General features: G+C 55.4%; 1 protein-coding gene across 1 annotated transcript; it reads left to right on the top strand.

Annotated features, from left to right (window-relative positions):
• The first annotated feature begins 4,721 nt into the window (after positions 1 to 4,721).
• LOC129083417 (elastin-like) lies at positions 4,722 to 16,127 on the top strand. The gene is made up of 5 exons (XM_054589251.1): positions 4,722 to 4,853; positions 10,903 to 11,046; positions 12,561 to 12,593; positions 14,705 to 14,734; positions 16,075 to 16,127. Exons 1-5 carry the CDS (start codon positions 4,772 to 4,774, stop codon positions 16,113 to 16,115), a joined length of 330 nt encoding a protein of 109 aa, XP_054445226.1. The 5' UTR covers positions 4,722 to 4,771; the 3' UTR covers positions 16,116 to 16,127.
• Positions 16,128 to 18,005: the final 1,878 nt, after the last annotated feature.

Raw genomic sequence — 18,005 nt, 5'->3', positions numbered from 1 at the left:
AACCCCATCATAACCCCTGGCCCCCTCTGCATCCCCCCTGCACCCCGCCTGCCCCCACTGCACCCCTCCTCTGCTCCCGGCACCCCGGCCTGGGGGTTGCAGAAGCAGCCTGCACTGGAACTCCAGCCCCCATCCCAACTTCTAAACCCCTGTCCGAGCACAGCCTGTTCTTCCTTCAAGCCAGTCCTGCATGATGAGGTGAGACCCAACAAGTGGCCCAGACCAGCAGTGCCCCATCTATTTTTGGCAGCAGACCCTTTACCTCCAGTGAAGTCTGCCACCTGTCCTCGTGCAGGCCCCTTCCTTTCCTGGCTTCTTGCTGTCAGAGGAGTCCCTGGCCACCTCTGGGAAGAGACGAGCTGCGGCAGGCCCTTCTCGTTTTCTAGCCAAAGTGTTGGCTCCGGGCCGATGCTGCCTGGTACCCTTCAGGAGGCAGTACTCTCTCTGGCTTGGTCACCAACTTGAGGGCAGGGCCTCTCCCCTGGGGCTGCCCATAGTGGGTGCACCCAGGCCCTTCCTTGCCAGCCCTCAAGGACGTCCCTCCTTCCCTGGCCCTCTCCCACGCCCTCATGCCCCACTCTACCTACAAGCTTTGAGCAGCAGGAGCCACCATTTGGTGTCCCCTCCTCACTTGTCCTAAGTCAGGTTCATCTTCACTAGTCCCCTCATGGTCTCAACCTGTGCTGTCCCCTCCGGTGGCCACTGGCCAAATGTGACTTCTAAGCACTCGAAATGTGCCTAGTCCAAATTGAGGTACGTTCTAAGTATAACTTACATACCAGTTTTAAGGCTTAGTACAAAAAAAGAATGCAAAACATCTCCTTAATAATTTTCATTTCAATTATATGTTCAAGTGATAATACTTGAGATATATCGGGTTAAATAGAGCATATTACTAAAATTAATTTTACTCACTCTTTCTTTTATGCTATCTGGCTACTAGAAAATTTTAAATCCGAGGAGAAGCTTCCAGCCTTCTCCGTAATGCCTGCAGCTGAGTCTCATGGACGAGGGCAGGTGGGTTGGGGGAAGGTGTGAAGGGATCTTTCACGCTGCCGCGCTGCTGGTCTCTCCTGGAATATCTGCTCTTCAACCCATGCTACCCAGTCAGCGTTCATTTTTGTCCCAAACCCCACTCGGGTCCACATGAGAAACTCATGTTCCTCCCTCGCTCACACAGAGGTGTAAATGACTGACTACACTTGGAGGGAGCGCAGCAGGGGCCTGAGTCCAGCTTACACCAAGCTCTTCCCAGGCAGTACATGGTCTCCCTCTCTGGTCCAAGGTGCCATGCAGACAGGGCATCCTGCGCTCAGTGGATGGAAGGACCATGTGTAGTCAAGGGAGAAAACAAAACTTGCACCCCCAGGATTCTGGAGGTCTGTCCCCATCTTCTGGAAAGCACATATTTGCTTATTATCTGACACTCTTGGACAACGGGGACAGAGATGGGTCCAGCCTTTAGGTGGCTTCAGTGCTGACCAGGCCAGCAGGGGACAAGATAAAGCCACAAGCTCCATCTATGGGGGCTGGCCCTGAGGATCCTCAGGGAGATCCAGGGAGCAAGGATGCTGAAGGCACAGATCTGCAGGGAGGAAAGCTGAGACCAGCGAAGCTCAGAAGCAACGGTCCAGCATCCAGCCCTGTAGGACAAGCCTGGGGGCTGAGGAGCAGCTGCTCCAGCCAGAAGGCAGGCTGGCTGGCCAGAAGGAAGGAGAGTGGCAGAGAAGTTGAGCTGGGTCGTGCAAAGCCTTGAAGGCCATTTTCAAAAGTCTGGACTTTATCCAGAAGGCAGCTGAGGGTTTCTGAGCAAAGCGGTGACATGCTCAGAGCTGTATGGAAGCTGGCGGCTCTGTTCCCATACGCGTGCACCTGGAGGGGCTGAGGACAGAGATGGCCTGTCAGTGACTCACCTGGATGCACAGCAGGTGAGGCTTGTCAATGATAATGGTAAAGCCAGGCTCACCCAGCGTTCAGTGAGCCCTCTGTGGGAAGTTCTACGTTTATGACCTTGTGTAATCTGTACAGCTATGCGGGGAGGTGGCACAGAACAGCTGAAGACTATTGGATTTCTTAAATGCATGAGTGAATGAACGAATGAAAGTTGGTTGACAATTCCAGCCCCCAGTCCTTAGATTTTGTAGCGAATGCATTGGGCTAAATTGCACTGGATAATCAGTTTTATGGGTTGGATTCTGAGCTGAGGCCCCCTTTGGAGGTGCACAGAGCCTTGCTGGATACGAGTTAATGGAGCTCTTGCAATGAGCATGGGATGCTAAGAAGAAGGGGGAACACAGGTAAGGGGCAAGACGCAGGGCCCTGGTTTTGCAGAAAGAGGCCTGGCCCAGCAGCCTCAAGCCTATCCCTGCAAGCGCCCCTCCACACCTCTCCTGAATCCCCCCACAGCAAGCCCTCTCCAGCTGGCTCCAGCCTCTCTCCCAGTCCTGGAATTAATAAAGACTGAGCAGACTGCGGTTTGCAAGTCTGAAAGCCGGTTCCTGCCCACGTCATTGCCCTGAGACGAGTGGGGCCCAGCTCCTCCCCAGCACCCCATCCTTCCCCCTTCCTGGGAGGGCGCAGGCATACAGATGTACCCCCAGGTCTTCTCCCCTCCCCACCATCAAGGACATTCAGGCACTAAGCCTCAGATCCTGACCCTGAGCAGCCTCTACCTCCCCAACAAGGGCTAGCTCGGGCTCATGATCTCCGTCAGCTACCCCCAAAACACCCCAAATGGCACACCCTGGAAGTAAAAGCTGCACACGCACTGTGCAAACAGCTGTAAGACAACTCTTCCGGCGTGCCCACCCCTTCCAAACTTCCAGAGTGCCCACCAGCTGAGAGAAGGAAGAAGGGGTAGCCCAGGGTCCCAAGGTGGCCCAGGAGAGAGCCTAGCCTAATAGTTACTGTATAAACAAGAGGGGTGCTTGCAGAACTCGTGGTAGTGATAGTGGCATTATTACCAGTACCAGCACCAGGTGAGTACAGAGCATTTTGGATCTAGCAGGTACAGTACAGAAATATATGATCACATTTAATTATCTTTGCAATAACCTTCCTAGGTAGGGATATTAATCACCGTTTGACAGAGAAGGAAACTGAAGTTCTATGAAAAGGTGACCCCACTCGAAAGTGCTAGAACCAGAATTGAGGCCTAGTCCGCTTCCAGTGCCTGCCTTTGGCATCTCCACTCTTGGCTGCCCTGGTAGCCCTGCAGACTGCCACAGTGCTCCTGGCTGGAGGACCGGTCATTTAACTCCCTCCCTCGATGCTGTGGCTGTGCTTTGCCTCATTCTTCATCTGAGTGAGGAAGGTGGAAAGAAGCTCTCCGATACCGTGGCCTCAACTTCTCCCCTCCCAGGCAAGTACCACTTCCTCTCTCCTACCCTGTGGCACCCAAATTTCTCTCCTCCCCCATCCCTCAAATCCCCCAGGGTCCTCATCCTGCCCAGTTAGGAGGGAGCAGCCCCCCTCCTTCTGGATATGCTGGTCCCAGCTGTTTCAGCACAGGGCCGCCCCCTCCTGGCCACCCGAGGAATGTCAGTCTTGAGCATTCTGGGGCAGGGAGGGAACCAGCAGTCTAGGAGCTCCCACGTCTGGTTTGGGTGCTTACAGTGCTCAGTGTTGCGACAGGTGGGGGCCAAGTGATAAAGGGAGGCTGGGTCTCCTATCAGTCTTGGTGGGGTCCTCAAGCCCTGTTCTCCAACAGGCACCTTGGGGGTCCAGCCTGATCTTGGCCAGACACTGTGGCCTGCACAGGCCTCTATGTGGGACTGTGACCTTGATCCATGTAAGTGGAACCCCTGAGGTGTGTCAGGGTCTCTCACATGTCCCCCAGATGCTGCAGGAAACACCACCACCATGGTCTCAACTCCCAGGTCATTTGCCTGGTGTAGCCCCTTGGCCTCTGCGGCCATGGATCACAGACCTGACAAACTGCCCCACCCGACGCCACCCCAGCTTCAGGCAGGAGGCTGTGACCTTGGCTCCTGCAGAATGGAGCCATGTATTGTGTCAGGGTCCCCCTTCTCGTTCCCAGATGCCTCAGGAGATAACAACAACATGATTTTACCTTCCAGGCTATTCTGCCTATAGCAACCTCAACCTCTGTAGACAGCCCCAGCCCCCCAGACCTACCCAACACCCCACTTCCCCCGCTTTAAGCAGGGCCTGTCTCGGGCCAGGCCTGGGGGTGTTGGGGAAGTCTGGAGGGCCAGGGTGGGGGCAGAGGCGCGGGACAGCTGGCCTGTGTCCCCACACTGGGCCCGGGGCCCAGCCGGAGGGGCGGGGGCCTGGCCACTTGGGCCTTGGCTGGGGCTGGATTTTTGGCCGGGCTGCAGGGCCCTCCCTCCTGCTTCCTCTCCCGAGGGCTGTCCTGGCAGAGGCCCCCCTCACACTTTCTGGCGGGAACAGGGCCAGCAGTGAGAGAACAGCCACAGAGGGAAAGAGGGAGAGAGATGAGGGAAAACTGTGTGTGTGTGTGTGTGTGTGTGTGTGTGTGTGTGTGTGTGTACGCGCACGCGTGAGCGAGTGTGTGTTTTAAGGAAAAGAGCCCACAGTCCAGTCCACTCAGACCCAGCCTGGGAGGCTTGTGAGCCGGCCTTTCGTAATTGCCCCCCTCCCCACGGCCCCCTCCCCCAGGCCTCCCCCTTCTCAGGCCCTCCTGCCCGCCCTCTCTCCCTCCCTTCTTCCCTCGCAGCCGAGGAGGCAGCAATTACGCTTTGGGGATAAAACGAGGCGCGGAGAGCAGGCTGGGGCATTTCTCCCTGAGATGGCGGGTCCGACAGCTGCAGCCCTGCGGCCCGGAGTCCTCCTGCTCCTGCTGTCCATCATCCACCCCTCGCAGCCTGGAGGTAGGCCTCACCCGTTCCCGGAGCTGCCCGCAGATCCTCCAGCCTCCCGGCCAGGTGTCTGGGCTAATGGATGAGAGGGTGCTCTTCACCCCCGGCATCCTCCAGGGATTACAAGGCAGGAGCCCAGCAGCCCCTGGATCCTTAGAGCCTCCCCTCCCAGGACCTAGCCCATTCTGTGGTTGAACCTGTCACATAGATACACCACAATGTGGGATGGTCCCAACAGTGACCAGGTTCTGCTGCCCTGAGAAGACCGAGGGGCTCCTGCTCTGCCCCTGCTCTGCCCCTGCTCTGCCCCTGCTCTGTCCCTGCTCTGTCCCTGCTCTGTCCCGGGTGCTCTCCCGGGGGGCGGGGGGTGTTGGGAGCATGCTGTGGAAGGACCAGGCACCAGCAGTCTGCATACCTGTGGACCCAGCCCAGTGAGCACATATGCCCTGCAGGCAGGGGATCTGAGCTAAAGGCCAGCCAAAGTAAGCTATGTGACTTCAGCAGGTTCCTTGTCCCCTGGGAAGTCAGAGACCTCTCTGAGGAAGGTCAGGGCTAGTTGATTATGGGGTTGCCAGTTGGAAAGCTGCTCCTGTGGTCTGTCCTTGGTGAAAAGGGCTGGGACTCCTGAGTATATGTGTGAAGTGCGTGTGTGCACATGCGTACACATGCGTACATAAATGAGGGTGTTGCATGCTAATGCACAGGTGTGCATGAGGGTATATGCCCAGATATGTCACCAAATAATGGAGGAGATTTCTGAGATAAATATCTGTCCACAGGTTCATCCCTGGACAGGTGTATGTGTATGTGTGTGTACATGTGTAGGTATGTATTTGTGTGGTTGGGGGCGGAGATTGCAGGGTATGTGAAAATGCCTGTTGGCATGCACAGAAGTCATGGGAGAACTGGTGTCCAGGTGTGTCACTAGGTGTGGATTGTCCCTGTATGGACGGCTGTGCCTGTGAGAGTATGTGTGTGTGTGTAGTAGTAGTAGTACTGGCAGGAGGAGTATGTCCTGGCAGGAGTAATACAAGAGAACACAGGGAAGCTGGGTGAGGTGTCTATCTCCTGGCAGGGGGAGCGTGGCCGATGGCCAGGCTGGAGAGGACCTCGGGGCAGTCTTGGACCATCTAGGGTATGTCCTCCCGCAGGCCCCAAGAGTCCCCTCATGGAGCTGCTACACACTTTAGGGGACCCTGGGAGTGACACACCAGGGACCCCTGTAGGTGCTCCTGGCCATGGGAGGAGGGAGGTGAAGACTCAGGAGTCATTTGCTGGGGTGCATGGGGTGGAGTCTGGCCCCTGGGAGAGTCCTCCTTGCCATGAGAACCAGATCTTCAGTGCAGACCAGCATGGGGGGGCGGGGGACTCCGGGTGGAGCAGGACCAGGCAGGAGGGCAGGGGAGGAGGACCAGGCAGGAGCAGCAGCTGTTTCCGTGAGATTGTCTGGATGGGACTGCTGGGAATAGGGGCTTCCTGCACAGAGGTCGTCAGCTCCTGGGCCTGAACGACGCTAAGGGATGTGCACGCCATCATGTGGGGTCTGGCGGGGGGAGAGAGACAACCCAGAGGACCATCCACCCCACTGTCTGAGAGCAGCAGCTCTAGACCTGCTTGAACCTCCCCCTTCCAAGGCGTAGCGCTGAACACCTCCCTGCCTTCTCAGAGCTCCCACCTAGAGCATGACAGTTAAGCTCCGCAGGAACCCTAAGAGTTAAGAATTACTCTCTTCACTTTATAATGGGGAAATTGAGGCACAGACTGGCTAAGGCAGCCCCAGGCACTTCAGTACCAGTCAGCTCTCTGCCCTGGGCAAAAGGATGAGGGGGAGGGGGCAACACCTGGGCAGATTTAGGACTAGCATTGAGTCCTCTAGGGTGGATATGCCCTAGGGCAGAATGCATCTTCTCCTTGTCCCCTCAATGGCACTGGGAAATGCTCAGCTGTCCTTGTTCTTCTCTTGCAAACAGAAGTCACAGCTCTGTCTCAAGTGGTAGAATGAATCCTGGGTCCAAATAAGGGGTCCATGAATTGATGAGGTCATTAGAGGTTTGTGCCCAGAGCCTACCAAAGTCTAGAGAGGTCAAGGAGTAGGAGGGGCTGAGGCGCGCGCGCGCGCGCGCGCGCACGCACACACACACACACACACACACACACACACACACAGCCACCTGACTGGCTCTCCTGGGGGAATCCAGCTTCCCCCCAACCCCAAGAGAGTGTCAGCCCCACATTACCAGTGGAGGCAAGAAAGGGGCTCCCTGGGATGACTCTGTAATAGAAAGAGCTATCTAGACCCAGTTAGGACGGGTCAAAAGTAACTTTAAGGACCAGCTGTCCCAGACCCCCATACCATTTAAAAAGAGAAAGAGAAACTAAATCAGGCATCTCCCATCCCCCAGAAATATTATCAGGTTTGGTTTTTGGTGTTTGTTTTTTAATCTCAGAACTGAGGATGATTTGGAAGAAGGTTTTTGAACCCTGGCTGCGTATTGGAGTTACCCAGGGAATTTTAAACAATTCTGATGTGAAGGTCCCACCCAAGAATCCCTGTTTTATTTGGTCTGTAGAAGGACCCTGACATGGAGGTTTTGTCAAAGCTGCCCAAGAGACGCCAGTGAGCCTCTAGAGCCAGGGACCTCTGGCTTAGGGGTTCACCCTGCTCTCTGCGTCCACTGAGGCCAAGGCAGGAGGGCAGACGTGCCTTGGGAGTAAGGGAGAATAGAGTCATTCACTGGAGGACAGTTTGTTTTTGAAAAGCCCTTGGCAGCCTTTCTCCAAACAAACAACAAACAGCTTCGCGTGGTCTTATCTGCTCCCCAGGCCTGCCCTTTGGACTTGGGCTTGACTAAAACCCCCTCCCAAGGACCGCTTGCCCACTGCTTGCTCCCAAACAGCCTTCTCCCAGATCTTTGAACTTGGAGCCCAGGCCCCAGGCAGAAGGCTCTGCGTGTGGCTGGGTTCAGCTACGAGTCCTCAGGAAGGCACTTAATTTCACTGGCTCTTGGTTTCCCCGGCTGTAAAATGGGGAGAAACATCCCTGCCCTATTATCGCCTAAGGCTGATGGGAGGTTGCAGAGAAGAAATATCTGCCAAAAATGTATCAGATAAGAGGACTGTGGGAATATGAATTTTTTAAATGGTGTATCTTCTTATTTAGATTTTGCTAACTTGGGCTGATCAACCTTTGTAATTAGTGCACATTTATACGCTTTCATTTCCCTTTTGCCCGTGTTTTGTCTAGTGGGGAGCAGAGTGCAGTGATGGTGGAAGCAGACAGGACTGAGGCAGGGGGTGCCCGGGGGCATTCCAGAAAACTGAGGGAGGCTTCACAGCAGGAGTGACATCTGAGTCAGACCTTTAAGGAAAGATCAGTGTTTAAGGGGCTATTACTGAATGACAGGTGAGCCTCAGCCTATGGGGCTCTGGGAGGCAGAATTAGATAGAGGAGCAGATTCTCTCTTGCTCAGAAGAACTCTATGCAGGTAGAGCGGACAGTATCAGGAAGTGGTGATTTTCCTGTCACTAGAGGCGTGCAAGCAGGAACACTAGAGGATGTTTGCAGAAGGAGGTTTCAGCCCAGGCCGGAAGACTGTTATGATCTCTGAGAGTCTAGGATCATGATTCCAAGACGCAAGAGACAAGTTCACCCTGGACTAGCCGGTGAAATAAGCCAAACCCACATAAAACAAGACAAGCGTGCTGCAGGCCAACTGCTTTGGGCCAGCTAAGCAGTGAGAATCACAGGCTCAGAGAAGGCAGCGGGGAGCATCAGAGCTCAGTGCTGGTGGAAGGGTAGGGCTTGGAGAGAGGAGAAGGCATTCCTGGCAGGAGGGCGTGCTCAGGCCAAGGAGTGAAGATGGCACACTGGGGCATGAGGGGGGACTGCTGCCTTTTTGAAAGCCCTTGACTGACTACCATCTTATTATATTCTCACCTCTCTTGCAGTTGAAGAGAGGAGGCAGGGCAGGGACCCTCTACACCCACTAAGTCTTCTCTGTTTCCTCAGTGCAAAATGGAAATCAAAACCCAGAGCCTCCTAGGCCATCATGGTTCAGGCGTGGAGTTTGGCATATGCTGTGGGGATTTGAATCATGGGAGTGGAGAATGGGGAGAGGAGATGGTAGGCGCTGGGGAGAAAGGAAGCAAAGGAGCAGCTGGCAGGCCAGGGAGGGGCCTGGTCACAAGCCGGTGTGGGAGAGCAGAACCCCAAGAGAGGAAGTGGGGGTTCAGCCAGGCCCAAATGCTAGACCAGGCCAAGTTGGGAGACCCTAAGGCTGGTCAGGGATAGAACAGGTTAGATCCAGACCCACAGGCAGCATCTTTGCCTCCCCTCCACCTAATTCACCCATCATTTATTGAACACCTACTGTATACCCATCCCCATGCTGTGGAGTGACATGGATACAAAGAGTCACCATCTCTCTCTCTCTCTCTCTTTTTTTTTTTTTTTTTTTTTAGCAATTACTGTCTGCCAGGTCCAGGGCAAGACCCATCACTTAAATGAAACTTTGTACTCACAACAACTCACAACAGCTTTGCAAGACAGTGGTTATCGGCCCCACATTGCTGAAAAGGAAACTGAGGCTCAGAGGGGTTAAGTGACTTGCCCAAGGTCACACAGATGGTGAAAAGTGGCACAGCCAAGGGTAGAGGCGGACAGGTCTGCCCTGAGCCCCTTGCTCCCCCCAACCCCCTACTCTGGACCTGGAGAGGAGGGAGAGAGGCCAGGGCGGAGAAAGGCCCAGAGTGCACCCGGGAAAGGCACAGAAGAGACAGCACTCAGAGCTGGAGGCCAGAGCCGGGAAGGCGAAGGCATCAAAGGCTCGATGCGGGCCATGTGTGTGCTTGGCAAGGGATGACAGGGCTGCGGCGCTCATTCCCAGGAGGCCCACCCTCCTGGGGCCACCGCGTCGAGCCCCCGAGGCTGTGACCAGATTTCTTGCACACTCCAGGTCTGGATTGCAGTTCCTGGGGGACCGCAGACCCTGGGGGCGGATGATGGCGCCGGGACCTTGGCACAGGGTGGCGGTGACAGCTTGGCATTCCCTGTCCTGCTGGCCTGTGGCTGAGGCTGACAGGGCCCTGGGGCCAACAGGCCAGCTGTGCCGCATTGACAGGGCACAGAGGCCAGATGTCTGTCCATGAGGCCTCTGGATATGCTACAGAGCTGACCGACACTGCCCCCCAACCCTACTCGTGCCCTTTTCAACAGGGTGGTGCTGGGGCTTGGGCTGGGGCATCGGCAAGGCGGCTTGTCAAGGTCAGGGCCACTCTGAGGTGGTGGCGTTAGGGCCTGGTCTGCACCAGGGTCATCCGCTGCCATGACCGGGCAAGGGTCTGGGGCCCGGCATCGTCGCATTCCCCAGTGAGAGCTTCACTGCTCCGTGGGGGCTGAACTCGTGATCTTGGCTGGGCAGACAGTCCCTGGCCTGGCCAGTGAATTAGCTTTTCCTTAGGAAACTATTCACTTTGCTCATTCATGGTGTCCCCCTCTGGGGCCCGGCGCCTCCTAAGACAGCCGTGTGTCAGACAGCCAGAACCCCACCCATCCACTGTTGCCCAGTGGCTGAGGACGCTGACCTCACGCCGTCCTATCAGTGTGGGAATGGCTGCATTTTTACTGGCAGCGGCCACATTTCCTTACTGCTCACTTACAGCCCGGCCTGCCCTCCCACAGCCCTGGCTCCTGCCCATGCTGCTCAGGGCTGGAGAGGGTTGGCTGCCCAGGGAAAGGCGCTCAGACCCAGCCTCCTGCCCGGCCCTCTCCAGGGAGATAATTGTCTGAGTTTGAATCTAGGCTCCATCTCTTTCCAGCTGTGTGGCCCCAGGCATGTCCCTTAACTTCTCTGAGACTGATTTCATTTCTGTTAAGACAAAGCTAGTAATCCCAGCCCTTCCCACCTCACAGGGTCATTTTGCAGAGCATAAATGAAAATAATGCTTTGAAAACAAAAACGGCTTTGCGGACATGCAATATTATTATCATCGTTGTCGTCATTATTGTTACCATGTTTTTATTAGTTCTGGCTAATAGGGGACTCTACCTACTTCCTTTCAGGGGTCCCAGGGGCTGTTCCTGGAGTAGTTCCTGGAGTAGTTCCTGGAGGAATTCCCGGAGTTCCTGGAGCCATTCCCGGAGTAGTTCCTGGAGCCATTCCCGGAGGGGTTCCTGGAGGAATTCCTGGAGGAGTCTATTACCCAGGTAATGTACGTGAAATGCCCACTACCCAGGTGAGGCAGATTGCGAGTCCATTCTTGGGAGATGCACGTTTTGATACTGCTGAAGGGAAGAAACGTTGTCACGCCTACCACAGAGGACCCACAAGTCATTCCTACTTAGAAAAGCAGTTTACATGACACTGTTTTACACCTGTTAAAGGCGTAAATCTTCTGAAAGATGAAACAGTGCTTTTGAGGCTACAGGAAAGTGGGTGTCTTCACGCATTCCTGCCATTCACAGTCTTCAAACCATTGACCTTGCTCTTGGAAGTGCATTCAAAGGAAATAGTTGAAAAGGAGAGACAAAGAATGATCTGCTGCAAAGTTTATAGGAGTGGTGTTTGCACAACCGTGAAACAAGAAACCCACCTGACTGGAGGGTGTGATTAAGTAAACTCTGAAATCTTACCCAGTTACTAAAAAGTATGAGTATGTTATCTGTTGCGCAATATGGTGAAGTGTTTTTCAAGTAAAAACAATATAAAAGTGACACCCATGTGTAGATGGAGACTGGGAACCCCCCAAAGCCACCAAAAGAAAACAAGCAGAATGTTGGAGCAATGCCATCAGAGGGCCATATTTTCTTTTAATTGAGGGGGGAAAAAAAGCATAATGCTTTAAAGTAGATTGAAAAATCAAAGTAATATTTTCAACACTTAAAAAGTATTGAGTGTTCAGAACTGACACGGAAGGGAGGGCAGCTACCAGCAGGCTCTCGGGCACAAACTGGCACAGGGCGATTAGCCCTAGGACACAAATGAGGAAACTGAGGCTGAAAAAGCTAAGGCTTGCCTGAGGTCATGTAGCTAGGCAATGATGGGTTTGACCATGGATTGACGGGTGGCTTTCTGGCAGGGGCACTGTTGCTTCTCGCTCTCTCCCCCCCACCCCCTGCCGCCCCGCTCCCTTCCGCACCCCCCCCACCCCCCCAACAGGGACTGGTCTCAGAGACCTGGGAGGAGGAGGTGAGCTCAGAAACCAAATTTGCTTCCTCGCTGACTGGGACTAGTATCACCCTAGCTCACACAGGTCCTCAAACCTCAGAACCCCAGAAGGCCCAGGCATCAAGGGCCCCCTCGTTTTACAGCCTGAGGGTCTAACCGGGAAGGACTGGTCCGAGAACGGGAGCCCACTGGCCCCTCGAGCACGTCTCCCAGGCTTCTTCCCTGGCGGCCCCTGCCTGCTTTCATATTTCTTTTGATCCTCCACAACACTCCTGAAGTGCTGGCTGAGTGGATATTATTGTCCCCTTCAGAGGCTGAGAAACTGAGTCTGAGAGAGTAAAAACCGCAAATCAAGGCTAGAGTTGGGCTTCCCACTAGACATCTAGATCCTGGGCTCCCAGCAGCCCCCTGTCTGAAGGGAGGGCTGTCCCTCACTGCTCTTTTAGGACTTGGATAGGAAGACCCCACAATGCCCTTGCTTTGCCCTCAGGGGATAAATACTAAGACAGGTGGGCTGGGGCTCCCCATTCACTACTACCTTTTTCCTCCACAGGACTGGGGCCTGGAGGCAAACCGCCCAAGCCAGGTAAGACCTGAGGCCTTAGGGAACTGAGAGTGGGCCAAGGGGCAGGAGAGGGGAGGGCCCACAGAGCTGTGGTCCTAGCAACGGAGCCACTGGGCAAAAGGCAGGAAGGAATTGGTGGGCAGTAGCAGTCCCCCAGGTATGAGCAGTCTGGGGCTGGGCCAAAGAACTCCCAGGACAGGAAGCTGGCAGCAGCTTGTGTGAGGAGTGCCCAGCATTTATCCTATATGTGCCCAGCTGCCCTGTCCCTTCCGCACAGGGTCTCAGAAACATCCCTGGTGCTCAGGGCAAAAGTAAGGATTGATGTTCCAGTGGCCCCAAGCCTATGGATGTCACTCTGAGGCTCAGACACAGATAGTAGGCTCCAGACTCCACCTGAATGGTCCCCTGACTCCAGACCAAGCCCTCTCTAACCCCATGCCGAGGCCCTCAATATCCCTGACCTTGCTGACAATTTGAGCCCTTATCCTGATCCTGGGCTGAACCCTGACTCCAGACCAAGCCCTAAACTTAACCCCAGGTTGGACCCTGGCCCCAGATGAGCGTCCTTCTTGATCCCAGGCCCTTTCTAGCTGTGTCTAGACCATAGAGTTTTCCAGGAAGGAGATGTGACTAGATTGTTCTGGCCTTACCGAACAGGCCACCTGGGCCCACCACCAGTTCCAAAGAACACCCCCAGGAAAGAGAGAGGGTGTGTCCCTCCCAGAAGCACTGGTGGATAAGGAGCAGGCGGAGGAAATGGTGTCTCTGTCCAGACTCTTGACCCCAGTGGTGTGAGATGCTCCACATGTGGCCTTGGCATCCCCCACCCTGCTCTGTGTCTCCCTGGCTCTGGAGCCCAAGACTCTAGGACGATTTGGATGTCCAGCAGTTCTTACGAAATCCAGCTGTTCGATGAGCCAATTACAGATGAATCTGCAAGACCCAGATTCCCCTTCCCTGCAAGCCCATCTGGGTTTTGAAACTCCAGGGCTGGGGCCCGGCTAGAGAGAGGCTGGCAGGCAGGAAGCTGGGGCAACGGGTTTCCTGGAGTCTGGGGGTCTGCAAGGCTGGAGCCCTCGGAATTCACTGCTCATCCAGCAAGAACCTATATCCTGCCTCTTTGGAGGGACCTTCACAGAGTCTTTGATGGTAGAAAGAATATAGGGAAGGACTAGATAAGCCAAGGTGTAGAAGTAGGTCTGTGCTTAGCCAAGAAGACCCGAAATGTGAAGGTTGTGACTGCAAAGCAAGAGGGGAGGCTGGCTGATCCCACTGGCAGCAGGGGACACATGTCATGCTGTGATGAAACACAGGAGGGAAGACTGAGAAAACTGCATAGAGGCTTCTAATAGCTGGTAGCTAAAGTGAAGCTTTCAGTAATGATTAATGTAGACTTCCAAAAGAACTTTCAGCTCAGGGTGAAGGAGTAGACAAAAAAAAAAAAAAAAAAAAAAAAAGTCAGGACATCTCTTTCTCTCTGATGAAAGGGGGCTGGATCTCACAAAACTCCCTGAGGTCATCTTTTAGCCTAAGGACTCTGGACTACAAAGGCCTGGACAAAGCCACAGTCCTCCTCCCTCCCCCAGGCAGCTCCCCACATCCGGGCCATGGGGATGTCCGGGCCTGCCCAGTCAAGATGGAACAGGGCATAGGCCGTGTGTGTCGTGCTTAGGAACAATTAATCCCTTGGCGAGTAACGGGTAGGTGGCCTGGCAGCTGCTCCATGTGGGTCTTGGTGGCTGGCCCAGCCTGGGCTCTCAGTGGGGGACCAGGCAGCTGGGAGCCAGCAACACCCACACTCTCAGTGCTAGCTGGAGGCCAGCCACCCGTGTGAGAGGACCGGAAGGAGCAGGGCACACCCACTGGGTGCCCTGGCGTATTTCCCACAATAGGTGCTTTCTGCTCATGATCTCACTGGTCCCAGGAAGGTCAGGGACACAATGGGCATTTTGTAGGTGGGGAAACTAAGTCTGATAAAAGTGAAGTGATTTGCTCCTACATGCATGGAGTCGGCAAGGGCAACAGTATTAGAATCCAGAGCCCTCTGATTCCAGGAAGAGAGGGTTGGGCTGGCCAGGCCCCTGGGTTTCCAGCTGTGGTCAGCATCTCACTCCTCCTCTCCTCCTTTTCAGGGGCTGGACTCCTTGGGGGATTTGGGCCAGGTAAGTCCAAAGGAAGGAGGGCAAACGGGTGGAGGGTGGAGTGGGTCATGCTGGAGGGCGGACTTGCGACCAGATAGCTAGGGGGAGTGCGGGAAAAGGACAGTTGGCTGCAGAGAGGTTGCCTGTTCCCACCTCCATCTACTCCAGCCTTTCCCACTTCCGGTTCAGTTCCCATCTTCTCTTCCCAGCCCCTCTGTGGTCAGGAAGGCGTGAGCAAGCATGTCCCCTGTCCTGTTGGAGCTCAGGAAACAGGCCTGGCATGAGAGAAGCCCCTGACAGAACTGGGGAGGGGCAGGGCCTACAGTTCTGGGAAGTGAACTCCACAAGCCCCAGGCCGGACCTGCCCCACACCCTGCGTGCCTGAAAGGCAGACTAGGCAGAGTTAGAGACCCATCTTTCAGAGAGCCTGGCTGAGTTTCAGGTGGGGCCAACTCACACAAGTAGGAAATGAGTGGCGGGTGGTGGGGGCGGGGGGGACCACACCCAGCGAAAGCCAGGTAGACCCTCCAGGGCTTGGCAATCAGTTCCCAGAGAGGGCTTCCCTGGGCTCAGGACCCTGGCAGCCAGGACTGGTGCTTGCAGGAGAGATTCTCACATAATTGGAAACAAACCCGGCACGCTTGTGAACTCCAACCTGATTGCCCATCAGTCCTGGCCAAAGTCATGGAATGTCTCCTGGAGGGGGAGAAGGAGCGATTGGGCCCAGATGTGGGAAGAGGGAGCCAAAGGGACCCATTTGACTTCTCATAAACATTTTAGCATCTGTCCGAAGTATCGAGGAGGCTCCTAGACTGCAGGCAGAATGGACGGACAGATAGACAGGTGGTAGGGGAGAGAAGGTTCTCCAGATCCAAGGAAGGAGGAATGAGCTGAGCCAGGAGATAATAAAAAAAAGTAGAAGAGAGGTCTGAGGTGGGAGCTAGTGTGGGAGCAGGGCAGGGCCTGGCCTGGGTGACGTCTTGCTGGCAGACTCTACTCAGCTCCTGCCCTCACAGAAAGCCCTGCTGAGTCCCTCATTAGATGGCAGGCCTTCTAGGAGAAGCAAGGCCTGGCCTAGGTACATTATGGGGCACATGGGGTTGGGAAGTCAATGCAATTACATCTACATGGTACATAGCAGCTAGTTGCTAAGTGGTAGCTGCTCTTTTATCAGGATCAGCCCCTGAGAACCAAAGGCTTCAGTCCAGCTTAGGGTCATGAGCAGCTGTACACTGACTATAGATAGCACTGCCTGGTTCCTGCCTGCCCTCCATGAGACCCTTCCTACCCAGGATCCAGGAATGATGCCCACACATCAGTCTCTCTTCTTCTCACCCGGCTCTGTCTCCTTCCCCCTGCAGGTGTTGGCGGGCTTGCAGGAGCTGGCCCTGGGGCAGGTTAGTGTTGATACCCAAGCAAGATGCCCATCTGGGGGCTAGAGCTAAGCCCAGAGCATCTGCTTGGTATGTGGGTCAGGCCAGTCCTGGGCATGGGTGTGGGGGTGATGCTGGGACCACTAGCCCAGAGCAGCTGCCCCAAAACACAAGGAAGTCACCACTGCATCCTGCGTGTTGTTATAACGTAGTGCTAAGAGCTGGATGGAAGTGGCTGCAGAGGTCAAGGGAGCCCAGAGGAGTAGCTCAACTCAGCAGGGCTTCAGGAAGGCTCCTTGGAGGAGGGCCGGTGGAAGTTTGACCCCAAAAGATCCCTGCAGTTTTGTCAGGCTGAGCACAGCCATCTGGCACATACTGCTCCCCAACACCGAACCTGGTCCTGAGAGCAAAGGCTGCTGCTTGACGTGGAAGTCCTGTTGGGCACAGAAGATGCACCCCAAATGTGCCTCCTGGTCAGGGCTGGGTGGGCTCAGGACCTCACCCGGTCCTCCCCTCCACAGGGCTTGGGGCCTTTCCTGCAGGTGCCTTCCCAGGGGCTCTAGTGCCTGGTGGAGCGGCTGGCGCTGCTGCAGCCTATAAAGCTGCTGCCAAGGCTGGTGAGTGTGACTCTTTGGGACAGGCTGCAAGACTATCTCACCTCTGTGGGCTCTGCACTTTGCAAAAAAGCAATTCCTGGGAAGCAGGCAGGTGTATCCTCATCTCCAGTCTGCTGGGGCTCAGGGAGGCAGCCAGTCTCCAAGGGAGGCGGTGGTAGGATCAGATATCAACACTGGGCTCTCCACACACACCCACGTCCCTCCTGCATGACTCCTCGCCTCTCCCACTCCTGGCTCTGTAGGTGCTGGGCTTGGCGGTGTGGGCGGACTCGGTGGTGTTGGCGGCGTTGGAGGTCTCCTAAATGGCTTAGGAGTGCCTACAGGTATGGTGGCTGGCCCTGGGTTGCCCAGGTGAAGGCTGAAGGCCTGGTGACACCCACTCTGAGATGGTCCCTTCCGTGCCAGGTGGAGTAGTGCCTCAGCCTGGAGCAGGACTTGGAGCTGGAGTAAAGCCTGGGAAAGTGCCGGGTCAGTGTGGAGTCCCTGGGGCTGGACAATAGGGTCGGGGAGGGGTTGAGGTCCCCACCTCCTTACTGGGTGGGAAAGCTGGGCCTGGCTGCCGCAGGGCAGGGAAGAGAGCCAGGCCCAAAGTGTGGTGCCATGCTTGAAATTGGGGAGATGGTCCCAGCCTACCTCCTCAGACCTTCTTCCAGGTTCTTGGAACAGAAAGAGACCTCAGGGACAGGCTCTGTATCTGACAATCAGGTGACAGATGGGGACACAGGCTCAGAATGGAGAGTCAGTGCAGAGGGCTCTTGGTGGTCACAGCAGAGACAGGGTGGCCCAAGGTGCCTTGATTCCCCATCTGGTGCTCATTCCTCGGCACCAAGCCCTTGACAAAGCGACTTCAGGTTAAACAAAAGCCTGCCTGAGTCTGCACAGCAGGAGGGAACATCTGGAAGCTGTTAGCCCAGAGGTGGGCTGGGCTGGCCATGTAAACATGCTCTAGGAGACATGATAAATCCACGCAGAGAAGAGTTTGCAGATGACTTTTGAAACTCATGGGAGGAAGGCCGCAGCCACCACATATGGGTCCCTGGCTGCCCCCGCAGAGCACGGGGGTGGCTGCTGTGTGAGCACGGGAGCAGTGGAAGGAAGGGCCGGGGAGGGGCTCCTGGAGGCTGGGTCGCTGCTCATGGCTCCTCCTCCTTTTGGCCACAGGTGTGGGGCTACCAGGTGTATTCCCAGGTGGAGTGCTCCCAGGCGCAGGTAAAATCAAAGAAGGGAAAGGGACCCTGTAGCAAGGAGACCATCTTGTGGTAGCCTCCTTGGTGGCCTCTCACCCCCCTGCAAGCCAAGGCC

The sequence above is a fragment of the Pteronotus mesoamericanus genome, unplaced genomic scaffold (assembly GCF_021234165.1).
Source record: "Pteronotus mesoamericanus isolate MK-2021 breed Mesoamerican mustached bat unplaced genomic scaffold, CSHL_Meso_final scaffold_167, whole genome shotgun sequence".
NCBI classification, from domain to species: Eukaryota; Metazoa; Chordata; class Mammalia; order Chiroptera; family Mormoopidae; genus Pteronotus; species Pteronotus mesoamericanus.
Note: the sequence above shows the minus strand (reverse complement) of the source record. Positions and strands in the feature narration are given on the sequence as shown.